The sequence below is a fragment of the Chaetodon trifascialis genome, chromosome 24, assembly GCF_039877785.1.
Source record: "Chaetodon trifascialis isolate fChaTrf1 chromosome 24, fChaTrf1.hap1, whole genome shotgun sequence".
NCBI classification, from domain to species: Eukaryota; Metazoa; Chordata; class Actinopteri; order Chaetodontiformes; family Chaetodontidae; genus Chaetodon; species Chaetodon trifascialis.
In genome coordinates this window covers 10726780-10746283 of record NC_092079.1, presented here as the reverse complement: position 1 = coordinate 10746283, position 19504 = coordinate 10726780, and the positions used below count along the sequence as shown (strand labels likewise).

Sequence of the window (19504 nt, the reverse complement as noted above, 5' to 3'; positions counted from 1 at the left end):
GGTGTTGGTCCTGGCTGTTTAGGAACTTGTTTTGCTGATGTTTTAGTGATGCGGACGGAGTGAAATTGATGGAAACAGAAGAAGAGGTGATTGTCTCTGGTGATTTTCTGATTTATTCATAATCAGAAGTGGCTTCAGACCTCTTGGATCCTTTTCTCTACCTCTGAATATGATTCGTAAGGCTTGTGACGGACTCTGCAGAGGCAATGGGAAATACTCCAGTGACAGCATTGTTCAGGTTTCTCTCCTCTGCTCTCCTCCAGCACTTGACTTCAGTCTGATTTGAGGAAGAGAGGGAGCGGAGAGAGAGAGAGAGGAGAAGAGGGGAGGTGGAGGAGTGGTGATTGAGCGCAAAGGGGGCAGGACTTTTTCTCTCCGGGTCCTATTAAGAGCAAACTTTGTGTTTTTGTTCTCCAAGTTCAGCTCAGTGCGTTTCTCTCTGCGCACAGTTCCTCTCTGCTGCTCTCTTTCTTTTCCATTTTTTTTTCCTCAATGGTTTTGTTTGCTCGCCTGTTGGTTACTCCTCTGTGTGTTTTCATGGGGGATTTGGACACCGGGAGGATGCGCTTTTTGGAGGAACAAATACTCAAAGTTGTCTCTTCGGCCAGTCCGAGGTTGTTTTAGTATATACATAGATGTTCTTCGGGTTGGAATGAACAATGGTGCGGCTCCTTGGTGCTCTGGCCGAGGGCATGCTCTGGTTTCGGCTACTGTTGCTGTGCGTCGTGGAGTTGGAGCTGGGAGCCGGGCTTTCCACACTCCAGGGTTTTTATCTTCCACCTGCGAACGGGTCGCTTCTCACACCTGCCCGGAGGACAGATGGGGTCGTGCGCACCATTGACCGGATTTACCACGGAGGAGGGAAAGTGGGGTACCTGGTGTACCTGGATGGGAGCCGGTTTCAGCTGGACATGGAGCGGGACGAGTCGGTGCTGTCGCATCATTTCAGCCCCCAGTATGTGCTCGCTATGATGGGGGAGAGCCCCGCGCGTTTGCAGCGAGAATGCGCGTACCGCGGGACAGTGGACTCCAACCCGGAGTCCCTGGCGGTGTTCAACCTCTGCGGAGGGGGTCTCGAGGGCTTCTTCGCCGTGAGTCATGCACGCTACACCATCACGCCTATCATCAGGGCGAAGGGACACGAGCACGACGTGCGCGCCCTGCAGGACTCGGACGCGGAGAGCGCGCTCCACGTGTTCACGCGCGAGAGATTCAGCTTCGAGGCCATGCGCGACGGGCGCGAGAGCTGCGGGACGCGCGATGGGCGCAGAGGACGCAGGGATTCGGCGGGGAAACGCCGGCGCAAAGGGCGTGGGAAGGGGAGACGGGACAGAGAGGGGGTCCCAGGGGAGGGCAGAGACGACCACGGGCGGAGATGGTGGAGCCAACTCGCCAAAGCGCCTGCTCCGGAGCTTGGCACGCGGAGCAAGAGGTCGGTCTCTCGCGCCCGGCACGTGGAGCTGCTCCTTGTGGCCGACGACACCATGACCAAGAAATATGGCAAGGACCTGAACCACTACCTGCTCACACTGGCCTCCATCGCCTCCAAGTTGTACGGGCACGCCAGCATCGAGAACCCCATCCGGCTTTCGGTGGTGAAAGTGACCACGGTCACCGAGAAGGAGAAGGGGCTCGAGGTGACCAAAAACGCCGCGGCGACACTGAAGAGCTTCTGCAAGTGGCAGAACCAGCAAAACCCGCTGGACGACGACCACCAGCACCACCACGACGCCGCCATCCTCTTCACCAGGCAGGTAAACAAACTTCTCTCGCGTTCCGCACTTCTCACCTGGGCTCCGCCTGTCCTCCGCCCCACGCGGCGGAGGAGAGGCTGCTCACACCACGGTGTGATGCCGAGGCGGCGGAGTGACGCCACGGTTTGTTTTTATTTTGATGGTGCACGCGGTGGCAGCTGGTTCTCTGCAGCTAAGCGCCTGGCGGATTAAGCCTTGGGTGGCTTAATGCAAATAGCCTTTAACAGTCATATTGCACGTTATTTTCCCCCCTAGAGTCTGTAGATATGTGACATAGAAGGTGGTCATTTTTTAACTGTATCCCCATTTGCATCACAGTCAATCAGAAGTGATGACTGCTCAACCTGCCTCCCATCTGTTCGTGCTTAAATCCACCCCTTTTCTATATGTTTTCTTTCTCTTTCTGTTTCTATCTCTTTTTTTTCTGAATCTCAGCATCTGTGAATCACTTTAAAAACCTGTGTTTCCTGGCCTGGTGTTTTTCTAGGCGGGCTCTTGTCTCCAGCCTCCCCCTCCCAGTCCCCTGACAGCCCAAAAGCCCTGTGTGATCTGAGGCGCGCGCTCGCGGCCCTGCACGCAAATTCTTCCTGGGGTAGGAGGCTTGAAATCAGCTGCTGGGTGCACTGCAGAAATATTCCTGAAACTCCCCTGAAACTTCAGTTAATTAGGTAGTCATCCTAGCCTGCAATCCCCTCCCTCCCTCGCTCTGCCTCTCTCTCTCTCATCACTCCAGTCTGCACATTTTTTCCCAGTTTCTTTTCCAGCGTCTGTCAGCTGGGGCTGGGAGCTGTCAGAAAAACAAACACATCCACCCTGTGAGAAGCCGTACGTTTACCGAGACCACACTCATTTATCCCCCCCCTTTCACCATCCCTTTTCTTTCTCCTCCTCGTTCCCTCCCTCCCTGGTTGGAAGCCACAGGGCAGCAGCAGCAGATCCACACGCATTTTTCACCTCTCCGGGTGTGGCTTTGTGGTGGTTAGCTCCAGTCGAAGTGTCAGATAGCTCGCCTTGGATTGCGGCGAGTTCAGCTCATGCCGGGTCTTGTCGCGGCTTGGGCGGAAAAAGCAAGCACCAGGGGTATTACCTCGGATCTCCTGGCACCGGCAGCAAATTGGCGCTGTCATGCGTTGGCAAGGCAGCCGGTAGTGCATACCTGTGGTCAGCAGGCATTCGAAGTGGACCAATTCCTGTGTGCCAACCACCTCGTGGCTCCTCACTAACCCTGTTGCCGCTACACCTGCAAGGGCAAGACTGGAAGAGCCCAGGGAGAAGACTGTGCCATCCTCTGGTGGTTAGGTTTTGGCAGGGTGGGCTGGGTCAGGCGGGCATGGAAACAGTTATCCAGATACCTCAAAGGCAGCCTGAGGATAGGAAGAGTCAGAATGGACAGGAAACTAATGAAACATGACAGGTGGTCTACTGTGGATTTTTCTCTATTCCACCAGGGCTTTGATCCTATTAAAATACCCATGCTCACTGTGGCACAACCCATCCGCTCGCAGTATCTTTCCATCGATTTAAGATGCTTTTTCATCTCCAAACAGTCCACGTTTCAGACAATGTCTCATACTGATATCATTATATTAGACCCTTTCTATAACAACACCATAAAGTCTGCAGAGTTGCCACATGATTTTAGTTGTTTCCAGAGGAGAAAGGTCTATCAAACTGTGTGTCTGCGTTCACTAATAGAAGGAATGCAGACGTATATTTGCCTTAAGATGAAGAATAACAGCAAGAGAACCACAAATGAACAGTTGAATGAATAAACAAAGCACAGAAAATGCAGGTTTTGCAGAATGTTATGCTGCTGTCATCGGGGATAAAAGGCCAATATTAGCTTTATGTCAGTCAGCACTTAATTCGTGTCTCACCCGTCGCGACACTTGCATTATTCACAAGCCTGTCTCCTGACCTGCCTTCACACACATCTCACCTTCACCTACCTGTCAGCAGCAGAAGAAGCAGGGGATCCTGCTCTGTTGCACACTGAGCATCTCCAGTGGCCCTGCAGCACAGGGCTGTCAGTAGGAGGAGGGTCTCTGATCCCTGTCTGTTGCATCGGTGCCGGACAAATTAGCCTAACTGCAGCTGATTCTGGTCAGTGTGCAGAAAAAGCACATAGCTAATGCATGACTTGACTTGAAGGTCGTGGCCTTAATAAGCCATAGATAGCAGCCGCCGCCTTACTTTAACATTGACCTTTGAACTGTGGCTATTAAAGGACATTTGCATTTTGGCTGAGTGCTTAAATAGCTGGTGCTTTACTTGCTCGGTCATTATAGCAGACAGACAGCAGGGCTGAGCTCTGTTTACATCTGAGCAGGAAAACAGGCCAACTCTGTCCACTCTTGTCTCAACAAAGGGATTACAAGAACTGTCCATTTGGAATGCGGAGACGCTGACATCGTTTCGACGAATTCTTTATGGGAGTCATGCTGTCATTTAGCTATCAATCATTTTACAAGAGCTCCTGTCAGAAAAGATCCCCATTCACTATGAAGGGCTTCATTTTACAGGCAGCACACAGTCATTAGGGTTTCCATTGACCGAATGCCATTCAGGAAATAACTTGATTTGGCTGAGGCACCTCATACCTTGCTGCATTTTGGGTTGAAGAAGAAGAAATGAAAAAAGGAGTTGGATGCACGAGGCATGGTAATGTGTTAGCTATTTTCTCAGGGCTTTGTCAGGAAAAGAACTCCGGTTGTAACCTCAGTGGAAGCTCTGCAGGGAAAGGCAAACATTGATGTGTTGTGGATTCAGTTCAGATGTGTTATGGTCTTCCATTGTACTGAACGTCAGAGGTGGCAAATAACCAAATAGTGGCTTATGTGTGAGAAGAAATAACCTTTTTTCATCTGTGTATTTGGAGCGACTGTGACGTCGATCCCTGCTATTGTAGTCTGCTGAACTGTAACTGAAGCTCACTGAAGACTTGGTGACTGTGAAGTCAGACCAGTCCATTGTTCCCAGAGTGCACAGAGTTGGAGGGAACTCTCTTTGTGGTCAGGTCCAATTACTCCAACACCCCGTACCCGCAGGGAGCTGACCCGTGTGGCGGTGTCACCCTGTTCCACACATACCATCACCGGGACGAAACAACGGGCACATTGAGGGGAGCGGGGACTGTTCTGAGCGTGGATGCGTGTATGCGTGTTATGCATGGCTGTGTTCACTTGTTGTGAGCTCGGACAGTGGACAAAGCTCTACTGTCAGGTGGCTGCAGAGCTGTGGAGATATTGACATACATTTTTTTTTTCATTTGCTTCTTGCAGCAATACATCAAATATTTGGATAGATGTTGCTAGCAGGTAGCTGTGATGCCAGTGACTGAAGTGCTCACCTTTGCAACCCGGGTTGAGGTCAGGCCCCTGTCAGATTTGTAATAATACATGTGAAATATGATACATTATAAAAACATCAGCCGACATACCAGAAATGTCTTAGATCACATGTTGATGCTGCAGCCACTTCCATTTGCTGATGACGACTGTGCAGACTGTGCATTATCGCCATACGATTCCACTGAGAGTTGATAAAACTCAATAGTTTGCAGAAACATGAAGGGTCCTTATGTAATGATAATTGATGAAAGATACACACTGATGTAGACATAGCATGCACGCATACACAATCATTTCCTCCACACGTGTGTAAAACACACAGTTATGTCATTTATCCTCTTACAGCGAATCTGGGAATGTGCACATGTGTAGAATGTGGCCTCCTCCTTTTCCTGTGCACTTGTCTTCCTCCTCACCTCTCCGCCTCCTCGTGTTTGTACATTAAAGTGTACATTTCCCAGCCTTCGCCCCCGTCACAGCTACTCCCTCTATTTGTTTTAACTGTTCTTGATATTTCACACATGCTGGACTTCAGCTGGCGTATGTTGAAAACCCGCACACGGCCATCGGATCCCAAACCCTCAACCCCGGGTCTGTGGACGTACACAACTGCTCAGAGAGTTCAGCCTTCCCGACAGCCTCACTCCCTTCACACTGTGATGCATCAGTGGCTTCGAACAGCGCTCCTCTTTGCAATCTGGTTTCCGGCCGACGCTGACCTTAGGCCTGTTTCCATGCAGAGAAAAATAACGCCATTTATTCACTTCAACTATTTCCAGTTAATCTCTATTTAACAGGGGCAGATAGATAATTGCACAATAATTACCTTATGCAATGTATCACAGCATTCATGGCGACTGCTCGTGTCAAGTGCCCGTTCCTGGAAGGGCCTTTGAAACGACGAGTATCAAACATTTTCACAGTGATGCGTTTTGTTAGAAACAGCAGTACGACGTCATATGCACATAGATATACATGACGCATGCGTACATTTGTACATTCAGAACACACACATACATGCAAACGCAACATTGATAATTACTATGCAGACGACACACAAATATATCTTCCTGTAACTTTCAGTGACTCCTGGCTTTTGAAGCAGTTTCTGAGATATTTCGCTTTGGATCAAAGTGGTGGAACGTCAGCTGGCATGAGTATGAAGTGGCATGAAAACTTATTTGACAGCCTGTCAATCACTGGTGACCAGTTCATTAGTCGCCCGTCCAGTCGATGATGGAGAGCTGCTTTCTGTTGCCTCTGATCAGCAGGTTTGTTGAATTAGCCTGAAGTGTGTTTTCATCACGCAGAGTAAGCTCAACTCACTGCAAGTGTGTGTGTGTGTGTGTGTGTGTGTGTGTGTCTGCGTCTGGCTGGCTGTTTGCTCAGCACAAGCCTTGGCTTAGATTGCAAACGATATTGTAACACACACACACACTCACGCACACACACAGCTCTCATCGTCTCATGACCTCCACAACCAGCTTGCCACCTGTTCTCCTGTTATTTCTGCCAATATTTCTGTAACTCCTTGTTCTCTCAGTTCTTCTCTTTAATTTCCTGCGGCCCTCCATCCCCCAGCATCTGATTCCTGAACTTATTTGTCTTTCCCTCCCTCTTTTTGTGTGTGTGAGAGGCCTTTGGATGAAAGGAAAGTTTGGCAGAGGGAAGGAGTAAATAACACAGAGACAGGCATGTCAGTTTTGGGGAAGTTTCAGGTATTTTTCACATGCCGCAGTTTAATTTCAAACGGGAGATTCCTGTTTTCTGCTTTTCACCCACGTGTTTCCTGTTACGCCGTGTTGGACTAACGAAAGCCGTGTGTACAAGCAAGATCGAAACAAAAGCAGTTCTCGTACTCGAGCGTGGAGGGGAGGGGGGCGAATGAATAAATAAATGAAATGAAGGGAGGTGTAAAGAATGTTGGGGTGAAAAGAGTGTGGGAAACGGGGAAAGAGAAACAGAATTTTTAGGCAAACTTGTCTATAGGTTCTCGCTGTCTGAAAACAAACAGGCTGCATATAGTTTGAGTTTGTCTGCATGTGGAAAAGTTAAGAGAAGCTTCAGCACAGTTTGCCTCTCAGCAGCATCCATGCAGCGAGTGTGACTTGCCCTTTGTTTGCCTTTCGTGCGTCCAGCAGTCAATTGGCAAAAAGCAGACGCTCTCTTCCTGTTCTCTGTATGTGTGTGTCACTGCATGTGTGTGTATTTGCTTGTGAGTACACCATTATGCATGTGCAGTCTGTGATGGACGTGCTTGCATTTACATGTGCTCTGTATGTGTACCCATTTGTTTACATGTACATTCTTATAGATAGGTGCATAATATATGTGCGTCTGCGTGTACTCGCATGTGTGTGTGAGGTGGTCCCACCCAGTCTGTCATGTGTGTGAGTGCAGAACACAAGGCAGTTTGTTCCAAACCGATCTGCCCGGAACGCGTAAACACCCTCCACAGAGAGCCTCTAACACACGACCCAGCAGGCCTGTCAGCACCACTTAACATGACGATTCATCCTCTCCATGGTGTGTGTGTGTGTGTGTGTGTGTGTGTGTGTGTGTGTGTGTGTGTGTGTGTGTGTGTGTGTGTGTGTGTGTGTGTGTGTGCTTTCCTTTTTTGGATGTTCTCATGTGCACATGCATGGGTGTTTGCCTCCATATGTCTTTGTGCATCTGTGTGCTGAATGCACACATTCTTGTGAGTGTGTACGCTCATGCACGCAGCCCCGTGTGCAGGCGTGTGTGCTCTGATGTGACGGTATGATTAACTGATTGATCTCTGCACTCGGCAGGGCCAGGCAGCACACCCTGAGGCCTCATCTGCATGGACATGTGTGGGAATCAAAACAAAGATCGATACTGTGTACCCGGGCACCCCATGAGGCAGACAGAGAGATGGTGGAGGCAGAGGAAGGAAGTTTAAAGGGACACTTATGGCTCCTGTAGCTCTGGAGGAGCTTTGTTAGAGAAAATGACTCCATTGACATCACTTGAATATCTCAGCTTGGAACTCTGTTGCAAACTAGGGTTATGGAGTTTGAAAGGCTGGGGGCTCTAAAGCGTGGCATTATGGGAGGTGCAGCCAGTGTTTTTGGAGCGTGGAGCTCGGCTGCATCGATTTTGAAGCTGTCTCTCGCAAGCCTTCACTTCACTGCTAAATTAAGGGGCAGTGGCTTTGATCAAGAGAACAAAAGCCATAAGCCTTGCATTTAGTTTCCAGTTTCTTTGCAGTTAATTTTAATTTATTGTTTACAAAGTGTGTGCAGCAAGTCGAAATTCAACTTCAGCTGCATCACCACCCAATGACTGGGTGGTGATTAAAAAGATACAGAAGAAAACAAAGCCTGGCTCTTGACAGGGGAGCAGTCATTGCACTCTAAATGACTGCAATGGCAGAACAAATTGCATTAGCAACACACTGTTTTTCATTACAACGGAAGGTGAGTCAGGTTATGGTCCCAGGTGACAGTCAAAATAAGATGTAGCAAGTTGAGACATAACAACTAAACATCCTTTTTCAAGATGATCATTGTTCTGATTGTTCCATGTGCATACTCGCCCCAGTGTTTTTGGATGAGGTGCCAGTTTAAACTCACAGTATTTCCTTTGTCCAGGACCTCTGTGGCCACCACTCCTGCGACACCCTGGGCATGGCGGATGTCGGCACCATCTGCTCTCCAGAGCGAAGCTGCGCCGTCATTGAGGACGACGGCCTTCACGCTGCGTTCACTGTCGCGCATGAGATCGGTAGGCAAGGATACACACACGTATAAGTGCACAAACACAGATATAAGCGGGCCAGGGCATGCATGTGCACATCTGTCAGCACATCTCCCCTGTTGATTGATATCACAGGAGTATTGTCTGATGTCACGCACCTGATACCTGTGCATGTTTTCTTTTCTCATTCTTGCTGCATGTGCAAACTCACGACAAGGCTCGCCTGTTCTCTCTCATCTGTCAACTCAAATTCTTTAAGTCGTGTCCGTTCTCTCTGCGCCTCAGGCCACCTGCTCGGTTTGTCCCACGACGACTCCAAGTTCTGCGAGGAGCGTTTCGGAGTGAACAGCGACAAGCGGCTCATGTCCTCCATCCTCACCTCCATCGACGCCTCCAAGCCCTGGAGCCGCTGCACCTCGGCTACCATCACCGACTTCTTTGATGATGGCAACGGTGAGTGCTGGAGAAAATATAGAGCAATAAAGGCACAGGGATTGAAAGGCTCCATGATTTGTGGTTCAGGAACCATCTGTAGTTCTTTTACTAGTGAGAACTTTTCCCAGCCAGTAGTTTTATTTCCTCCATCTACAAATTGCATCCATGTGAATTTGACTTTTCTCTCACAGTACCTATCACTGAGGGCTGTTTACCAAGAACCAAGCTGTAATCTCTGCTCATAGAAAGTTATTTACAATCCTATTAACTTCTTAGAAAGTGTAGTTGCAGTGCAGCCAAAGACATGTCACTGGCGGGGAACCAGGATGAGTCATACTTTGCGTTGTTTCACTCTTGTCGACCATAAAGCATTGCCTGCTGACAATTTGCGAAGAGACACTTTCAGCATAATTCATGTAGCAGCAGTATCATTTCAAGCTTGACATTATTATATTGACTGATAGATCATACAGGCCTTGTTTGTCAATAGACTAAAATAGATTTTCATACACTGCCAGCGAGGATTATGGAGGTTGCAGGCCCTTTTTTAAAAATTTTAAAATCCCCTCCTCCTTCTTTCCTACCACAGCTGAATGTCTCCTAGACTCTCCTCGCCAGCCCCTTTTGGGCCCTGAGGAGCTCCCGGGACAGAGCTACGACGCTGTCCGCCAGTGTCGCCTGGCCTTCGGCCCCGAGTACACGGTCTGCCCGGGCATGGACGTATGTTCCCGGCTGTGGTGCGCCGTGATTCGGCAGGGACAGATGGTGTGTCTGACCAAGAAGCTGCCGGCCGTGGAGGGGACGCCCTGCGGGAAGGGACGCATCTGCCTGCAGGGAAAGTGTGTGGACAAGACCCGCAAAAGACACTACTCGGTAAGATAGACGGATGGTAGCAGAGTAGGAGGGCGAATAGGAAAAGGACATGGAAATAGATGTCTGTCAAGAGAGACAAAAAGGACTCAATCTAAAATAGATTCCTTTTTATAGTTCAAAAACTGATATTTTAAGCACGCATTGTACAAACTTGTCTGTGGGAGACAAAGCACACGGGGCAGCTAGAAAGAAAGAAAAAGAAGTAAAAAGGGAGAGAGAGACACGTGAAGAGGAAAAAAGTCTCACGGACTCTTTTTGTGACTTCACTGTGTGGTCTGTGTTATTTATGCCACTGCTGATCTGTGCTATTTGTTCGCTTGGCCTTGCTTAAACAGATCTAAATTGAATTTTGCCATAATGAGTTAAAGGGCCAAATCTGTTCTTGGCAGGCTGTCGACACCGTGTGTGTGTGTGTGTGTGTGTGTGTGTGTGTGTGTGTGTGTGTGTGTGTGTGTGTGTGTCAGGGAGGGAGAGCGAGTGCAAGCAAAAAGAAAGGGAAAGAGGGAAAGAGTCTTTTCTTTGTGTTTATTTGTCACATGACATTTGATGAGCCTGACTCGATCCTTGGCAGCCGACTGCATGCGTGGATCTGGCCCAAGTTCTGACACGCTTCATTTTCGCTGCCTTGTATGACGACCAGTTTACTGCTCAGAGCAAAGTTAAACCCCTCCATTTTAGACCTCAGATTCTTTGAAACTCTATGTATTTCTTGTAGCATGATTGCGGATTAAGTAGCCTTTACTGTGGAAAGAAGCAGTTCAAGCACTATAAAGAGTTTGCCGTGGGACTAAATGGAAAAGCAGGCTCCAAAGACGCTTTGCAGAACTTCAGGGTTATAAAATCAACTATGTCTCGTAAAATATGAAATGCTACTTTTTCAGCCGTTTTTATCACGGATGACTCACGTAGCGCTGGTTGAAAAAAACACGAAAATAAGTATGTTACCTTAAGAATTTCATTCAGGCTGTTCCTCAGGGGAAGCATGTGAGCTGTTACGCCTCAGATCCAGTCATGCTGTCTTAATGAATGGCTTTACCGCATGAGGAAAGCCTCGTTCTTTTTCTGTCTGCCTCTTTTCCACATCACAATGCGTGCCACATCTTTCTTTATCGCACATCTCTCTCCAAAGGCTTTCCCTGTGACACGTGGCTTGGCCAGCAACCGCTCTGTCTTCCAACATGCCTGATAAGCATTAATTGTCCTCTCTCATCTCCTCTTTTTCCCTCTTTCTTTTCTCTTCATCCCTCTCTACGCTCTGATCTCTCGTCCTCTGTCATTTTCCCCAACTTTTATCTCCTCTTTCATCTTCCCTTCCCACTTTGCTCCTCTCCTCCCTCTCCCAGGCATCCAACCACGGCAGCTGGAGTTCCTGGGGTCCTTGGGGTGCGTGCTCCAGAACCTGCGGGGGCGGGCTGCAGTTTGCCCAGCGTCTATGCAACAATCCGCCGCCACGGAACAACGGGCGCTACTGCACGGGCAAGAGAGCCGTCTATCGGTCCTGCAACGTCACACCATGTCCACCATCAAGTGAGTGTGGCAGCCGGAGAATGCATGCGTGAATTTAATAGTACACGCTAATATTTACTCATCATACAAAAAATTCAAACCTCTTGCAATTTAAATTATCTCCAGATAAGAGTTTCCGGGAGGAACAATGTGAAGTGCGCAACGGTCCCCAGACAGATCCTAAAGGGGTGAAGACCTTTGTTGAGTGGGTGCCTAAGTACGCAGGAGTCCTCCCGAAAGATGTGTGCAAGTTGACCTGCAGAGCAAAAGGAACAGGATACTACGTGGTTTTCTCTCAGAGGGTGAGTGGGCTAACAAAAAAGGGTGCTGTTTTTTTAATGAAAAAAAAATGTGGAAGATAACTGTGATTTGTGGCCGTTTGTCTTCAGGTGGTAGACGGGACAGAGTGTCGTCCTTACAGCAGCTCTGTGTGCGTCAAAGGGAAATGTGTACGGACAGGCTGCGACGGCATCATTGGCTCCAAGCTCCAGTTTGACAAGTGTGGTATATGCGGAGGCGACAGCACAGGATGCATCCGCGTGGTGGGCAACTTCACCAAGAAGAGGTGAGGAAAAATACAAGACTCGAGCTGCGCATTATGGTATGTCTTGATATCACGGGTGCAATCATGCACATACAGGCATTTCGATGGACGCGTTCGAGGGGAGCCTCAGCAGTGATGGCAGGTTTGCACACGCAGAATTCAGAGGACTCTTGAAAGTGCTTTTCAGCAGCGTTATCTCATGGCTTTCACGCTATGATGAAATGATAATACTGTGTTCACTGCATGTCAGCAGAATATGTATAGCTCCTTTACACAATATTCCCAAATGCCCCCCCCCTTGCAGGCCTTGTTGTCATACTGACTAACTGCTGCAGCCTTTTTATTGCATAAAAAATCCAGTTTGCACAAATGTGAACTAATGACAAGTACATTGTTCAAACTTACGTGAATGCAGGCCACATAGTCGAAACCTAAATTTTACTGGCACGTACAGTGCTGTGCAAAAGTTTTTAGGCCGGCGTGAAAAAATGCTGTAAACTAGGAATGCTTTCAAAAATATAAATAATAATTGTTTATTTTTTATCAGTTTACAAAATGCAAAGTGAGCGAACAAAAGAAAAATCGAAATCAAATCAATATTTGGTGTTATTACCCTTTGCCTGAAACCAGCATCAATTCCTTTAGGTACACCTGCACAAAGTCAGGGATCAGGGAAAACAGGTGCTAGCGATCATCAGTTTCACGTGTAGGTTGAAACACAGTCCTTAACTGAAACAGAATCAGCTGTGTGGGAGGCTTAAAACTGGGTGAGGAACAGCCAAACTCTGCTACTACCACCACCACCAGTAGCACCACTACATCCTCATCTGCTCATCATGCATCTGCATCATCATGCGAGTCGTTAAATTCACAAATGTGAAACAAAGCAACCGCTTCACAAGCACATGGCACAACACAGAAGAGTGAACACCTCAGGTCAAGACTCAGCAGTCCACCCAGAAATACTTCTGTTCATTCAATAAACTATTAACACTTACATTTTCTTAGTTTGCAGCATTTTTTCACACCTGCCTAAAACTTTTGCACGGTGTTGTAGTTTGTTCAAAAACAGTGCCTCTGCTTGAGTAACATGAGTTAAATGCTAACACGTTAGCCTCTGAATCACAGTCCACATCTTTCATTTGTCCAGTGTTTTAAAGTAAACGAGGAGTTTTAGTTTGCTAATATGTGACAACGTCTGCAAACAGACTATTTTATTTGTTTTAATGAGCTCAATGATGTATTGGTTTAAGACCTGGATTCTATTTTGATCTAAAGCCAGCAAAGCGAAGCCAGCCACAAAGAAGACACTGTCTTATGTACTGCTCTCACCCCGCTTCTACTTTCTCTCTTGTCAAACAGTAAGGGCTACACTGATGTGGTGAAGATCCCTGCGGGCTCCACCCACGTCAAGGTTCGTCAGCACAAGGCAAAGGACCAGACCCGATACACCGCCTACCTTGCCCTCCGACGCCCCAACGGCGAGTACCTCCTAAATGGCAAGTTCATGATCTCCACCTCCGAGACAATCATCCCACTCAACGGCTCTGTGCTCAACTACAGTGGCTGGAGCCAAAGGGATGAGTGGCTTCACAGCATGGGTCCTGGGGCCCTCCAAGAAGCCTTGGTGATCCAGATTCTAGCGACAGACGCTAAAAAGCCCCTGGATGTTCGTTATAGCTTCTTCATGCCCCGTCGGACAGCCCCACAGCAGCCATCAGCTCCCCTCATCTCCAACTCAAAGTCGACCCCTGTGCCGAGCACAACAACAGCCTCAACCACGACCAGAACCACCACCACCAGTAGCACCACTACATCCTCCTCTGCTCCCCCTGTGCTGGTCCCAGGGCCACCAACAGCCCCAGGTCCCTCTACCCCAACCCTAGGGCCCCAGTGGGTAACAGGGTCCTGGATGACCTGCTCTAGGACTTGTGACACTGGCTGGCAGAGCCGGACAGTGCAGTGTAAAGACCAGGACGGGAAACTGTCCAAAGGCTGCACACTAAGTTACCGCCCCTCTGCCTTCAAACACTGTCTGGTGAAAAAATGTTGAGGCGGCAGGAGAGCGAAAATGAGTCGTAAGACAAGGAACAATTCATTGGAAGACGTTTAACCTGTACATCTGATAAAGGTCTCAAGTGCTGGATGTAGGACTGTGGACCAGTGAATTTAAGACATAGAACCTTAAACAGGACTGTGAATGTTGGCTGAAAGCGCCAGAGACTCAGAGACAGATTGGCGTGGATGCCAATCCACCTGACCATATGCCAGAGGGATGTCCTGGGTTCGTAGTAGCTATGCAGAGGACAAGTAGGACGAAGAACATTTCCATATAATGACGAAGTGTGGCCCTGGCAGAGCTGAGGACTTAAATTGCATGTCATTTCCACATGGACAGTGACTGATCGTCTTTACTTCTGTCTCCGAACTCCCGGAGGCTTAGTGTGTGTCGCCCTGTAATGGCATGCGTGTTGTGTTTTGTTATGCTATTCCATTTGTTCTGATCACTGTGGGGATTCCGAAGTCGCACCCCTCTGTCTTTTGTCATGAGTGTGTCCGAGACAAGAGCCCCAACGATGGGAAGCACTCGTTATTCACCTTGTCGTAATTTCCTCTTGTATTGCAGCCCTGTCCCACGACCACCATACCCAGAACCCAAGAATTTGGACATTTTGGTGACTGAATGGCTCATAACATTTGATACAGGAGGACTGTTGACTCATTAGATGGTAGGCTATGCTGAAGAAAAAAGAGTTACTCCAACCAAGAAAGGTCTCTCCCATTAAAAACAATACAAACCAGTCAAGCAGCAGTGCTTCAGTGGTGGCACTGAGGGCCAAAAGGTATATTTGAGTGTGCATTATTACCAAATAAAACAGGTCTCCTTATCTACTGAGAAGATGAATGAAGAATTTTACGAGCCACTCAGTGATGGAAATGTCCAAGTTACAGGAGATGTGAGTAGGTGTGATGATCCTGGACCAGGGCTGCCCGTAATGCCCTGACTATAAACGTTCTGTGTCTTTATTTGACTGATTTGTCCAGCTGAAAACCAGACGGGAGCACAAAGAGAGGGGAAGACTGATGATTTCCAAATGAGGTAAACCCAGACATCTGAGGATCAGTCACTGTGCAGATACTTCTCTGTGCTCAGGTTCTCGACAAGTTGAGAAGCAAACCTCCTGTCGACACGAGTATCGATTGTACTGAAACTGATAATCAGGCGTGCGGTGTCGTGGCAGCATGGTGTGATGGGATGGAACGGGAGCGTGCGGCGGACTTCAGAGGACAAACTTTATCAAGGTTAAATTGACAAAGGGGTAAAGTAACCACGACACTCCTTAACATTTATGGAGGTTAATGATGACTCACAGGCTTGGGGCAATGCTTGGTTTTTGTGTGTGTGTGTGTCTTTGTGTGCATGTTATGTGCTAGCACATTCATGTAGCCAGGCCTGTGGTTCAAGCACATGCAGTACGTGCAGGGAACGTGTGTTTTTGTCCTCTACTGCGTCTTCCTCACTCTCCATTTGTATCAATCATCAGGCTGGTGCTGGGCCTTGTTTTTGATACTGGTCACCAGTATCTTTGTTTGTTTGTCTGTTTATCTGCGTAGGAAGCAACGCTAATATGACAATGTGTGTCCTGGATACTCGCAACAGCAGCGAGAGAGATACTAATGCAGTTGTTAATGTCCTTTTGCAATTCAATTCTTTTCACCACTCATTTTCTGTTTTACTACGTTCCATTCTGTATTTTTTCACCTCTTTCCCAGTGAGTGTTGTTTGCCACATTACAATACAGAATGTGCCACAGGATGGCTGATTTCAAAGGGTCAGTTCACCCAAAATCTAAGTTTTCTCCCGCTTACAGCAAGTGGAATCTAGCCAAGCAGGTAGTTTTGGTTTTATTTGCCCAAGTTTTAAGATATCCATCCATCTGTCCCCAATGCATGGGTACTTCAGACAATCCACAGACCTCACTGTCAGCAGTTTCTTTGGAGCTATTTTCTCCTGAAGAAATAGTCCCTTTGACCACTGGGGGAGCATTTATTTAGAAAAATGACATTGCTGTTGATTTGAAGAAATAATTTTAGCAATTTTAGAAATGCACATATTCATTCTTTTGCAGAGAAGTAGATGAGAAGATCGGTACCACTCATGGGTTTTCCCTTTGAACCTAGAGTAATGGTTAGCGTAGCTTAGCATAAAGACTGGAAGCGAGTGTAAAAATGATGCCACTGTTTCCGATCTCAGTGCTAAGCTAATAGGCTGCCATCTTCTCATCCAAGTGAATAAAAAAACAAAATGATCTGCATCACGAGATACCGCTTTTGTGTTTTGGGTGAACTCACCCTTTAAAGTCCTCCACCAAATCTCACAAAATCAAGTTATTCAAACAAGGACAGAAGCAGACGGGCTTCGAGCTGAGACAAAATATGAAAGACCTTCACATTTGTGTGCACCTGTGACGTCTTCCTGTGTGGTAAACCTCACCCATCTGTGCAGGAGAAAGCAAAGCATGAGACGACATGACCCGGGGACGACAAACCACTCGCAAAATGTTCCCTCTTCTCCCCTCACACGTTCAGATTTATTTACATTATGTAGACATTTTTGTACAACGAATAGATCGTTCATATATGTGTTAGTATTCAACCATATTTACACAGAAATGTACGCATACAGACACACACCACTGAAACGATCCATCATTTGCGCAGTACTTGAGTTTGGTTTTTTTCAGAAAGACACACTTCATACACACAGCCTACTCTGACTCTTCCAGTGGGGAAAGCCCTCTCGCTGAACAACAGAAACACAGCACTGAACTTGTAATTTATTGTTTGTACAACTGGTATGTGTGAATAAAAAAAAAGCAAGGAGAGGAGTTTTATTTATTATAGTAATTTTGTATCAAATTACTATTTAACTTAGGAAAATGACTGTGCAGAATCATTCCTTTGTAAGAATATAGTGTTTCTTTTCTAGTCATCCACATGAATATATGTACATAAAATCTATATATTTAAATATCTCTGGGTGTGTGTGTGTGTGTATATGTGTGTTGTTCTCTGTCATGGCATCAGTACATTTCTATTTACCTTACATGTGTTTCAGCTGTTGTCAACGAGTCCATAACATCACACACAGACACTGTGCAAAGCAAGATAAGGTTAACTTTATTCGGGCTATGATCATAAAAGTATAGCAGCAGAGAAAACTTTGAGCAGACTGAAGATAAAAGATAAATTCATCATGTAAAAACAGCTCTGAGTGCTGAGAGGGAACCAGTATTAAGTATCAAAGCGCTCATTATACACACTGGCCACTACAACATACAACATGTAAGCAGCATTTTAATGCTATAATAGGATGTAATCTGTAAAGTCACTATAGCTGTCAGATGCTGTAACTTTAGTAGAGTACGAAGTACAACAGCCCCTCCTAAAATGTAGTGAAGTAGAAGAATAAAGTATCATTATGAGATACACACTCAAGTAAAAGTACCTCAGAATTGCACTTAAATACAGTATTTGAGTATTGAGCGTGCTTTACTGTTACTTTCACATTTATGATAAATAGTGTAATATTAATGTTTCAACCGCAATTTGTGGAGGGTCAGGGTGGAAAAGAGCAGATTTCACTTCCTCCAGTTCAAAAGCACCTTAAGACAATGGAGTCTGGTGGTTTTCTGACACTGCTGGTAGCTCAGCTCTGCAAATGCAGATGCATCCAGTTAGTTACTTATTGATTTGAGTGGATTCATGTCCATCTTGATCATCTTGTTAAAATAATAACCCTTATTTACACATATGAAAAATGTCCAACCTGATATGGCCCACACTTTTGTCCTTGCAGAAAGAGTAAGTTTATATATAAATATTCATCAACATGGTCAAGTGGGTTCAGGCAGACTCATGCTCGAATTTTTGGAGACATAAAATGAAACAGAAAAGAAGATATTTTCCAGTCTCACCTGGTCATTATCTCCTAAACGTGCAGTTCTGACCTGGGACCAGCACCCTCAACCGGAGGCACCATTCTCCACAGAGCACATTGGTGCACCAGGGTTGCCTCCCCGTGGTCAGTGGCTCGCGGGTTGCACCTTTGCCAGCTCCCAAAAGTGATGCTGAAGCGCCACCTGTCGGTGAAACATGTGATCGGTCCATCGAGTCATGGAAAATTTCTCCAGCAATCTGCGGAATTTTCCCAAGTTCAAGGCTACCATCTAGCGGAAAACTATGGAATTACCACTATTCACTTTTTCTGACCTGTTGCTTTTAAGGTGGACTGCCACAATCTGTCCCCATAGAGACTCATTAGTGATGTTTGCACCAGTGAGTCAAAAGTTACACACCGCAGGAAAATGATGCCAGTGAGCTCACGAGGGTCCATCTAAATTATTGTTTACTTCTTCAGAAAACTACACCACACTTAGGTCTCCTGCATTATTATGTTTTTCTATGATATTCTCATATTTTGACCATTATTCTAACATTATTTGGAGAGATTGCTTGTTTCTGTACATATTTAAAAAGTTGTTTTCTTTGTTATGAACCACTTGTGTCCTTCAGTGCACAGTTGATAACAGGATTTCTGATGTGCCAGTTCTTTTTTAATGAAGCTCCAGCGTAAACTCTTCCTGTCTGTTGGAGAGGGGGAGCAGCCCGGGCGGGTGGGGGTAGATACCGGAGGACAGGGGCTCTGTCCTGCCTTGATTTGATCGCACAGGCATCCCGCTAGAGAACCCGATCCACCTTAAGACCTCGGCGGCCCCGCTCTGCTCCCTCTCCCCGAGGAGCGAGGCTGAGGAACCCGGCCACGGCGCACCACAGCCGGCTTGGCACGGGGGAAGCGAGTACGGCTCCCGGAGCCTTGGCCAGCACGATACGGTTACCATTCCCGACCTGCTGCCATCTCCCTTCTCCAGTTGCACTGACACTATAACACTGCTCCACATCAGCCACTGCTGCCTGTCACCCTGATTTATGCTGGAGTAGGCATGAGTTTAATCAGCGGTGCGCAGCTCAGTGATTAAAATGCAACTCGGTGATTAAAGTAGAAAATAGAGCACTACCAGTGTGCCAGAGTTAGAAGTTTGGTTTTTATTTTGGCCACACATACCATAAATTAATACACTATTGCTGCATGTAAGGCTTTTTGGATGAAATGATCTTTATCTCTGTATAGGAAACATTACTGGAATATATTCAGTGTGGCTTATGGCTGTATGTGTACATCTCGTGACAGACAAGCAGAGTTTGAAGAAGAAAACTTTTCTCTGCCCCCAAAGCTTTCTTCCCTCCACAATGATTGATTA

At 47.0% G+C, this 19504-nt stretch overlaps 1 protein-coding gene across 1 annotated transcript; it reads left to right on the top strand.

Moving 5' to 3' along the window:
• Positions 1-560: 560 nt before the first annotated feature.
• LOC139352137 (A disintegrin and metalloproteinase with thrombospondin motifs 5) lies at positions 561-17216 on the top strand. The gene is made up of 8 exons (XM_070994238.1): positions 561-1754; positions 8719-8851; positions 9110-9277; positions 9849-10132; positions 11476-11659; positions 11765-11940; positions 12028-12203; positions 13545-17216. The coding sequence occupies exons 1-8, from the start codon at positions 660-662 to the stop codon at positions 14233-14235; spliced, it is 2907 nt and encodes a 968-aa protein (XP_070850339.1). The 5' UTR covers positions 561-659; the 3' UTR covers positions 14236-17216.
• Positions 17217-19504: the final 2288 nt, after the last annotated feature.

What these genes read in the sequence shown, in the direction of transcription:
- LOC139352137 (XM_070994238.1), top strand. Translation starts at nt 660, where the DNA reads ATGGTGCGGCTCCTTGGTGCTCTGGCCGAGGGCATGCTCTGGTTTCGG. An exon ending in CCATCCTCTTCACCAGGCAG is followed by an intron (nt 1,755 to 8,718) that starts GTAAACAAACTT and finishes TCCTTTGTCCAG; the next exon opens with GACCTCTGTGGCCACCACTC. An exon ending in CCCGCAAAAGACACTACTCG is followed by an intron (nt 10,133 to 11,475) that starts GTAAGATAGACG and finishes TCCCTCTCCCAG; the next exon opens with GCATCCAACCACGGCAGCTG.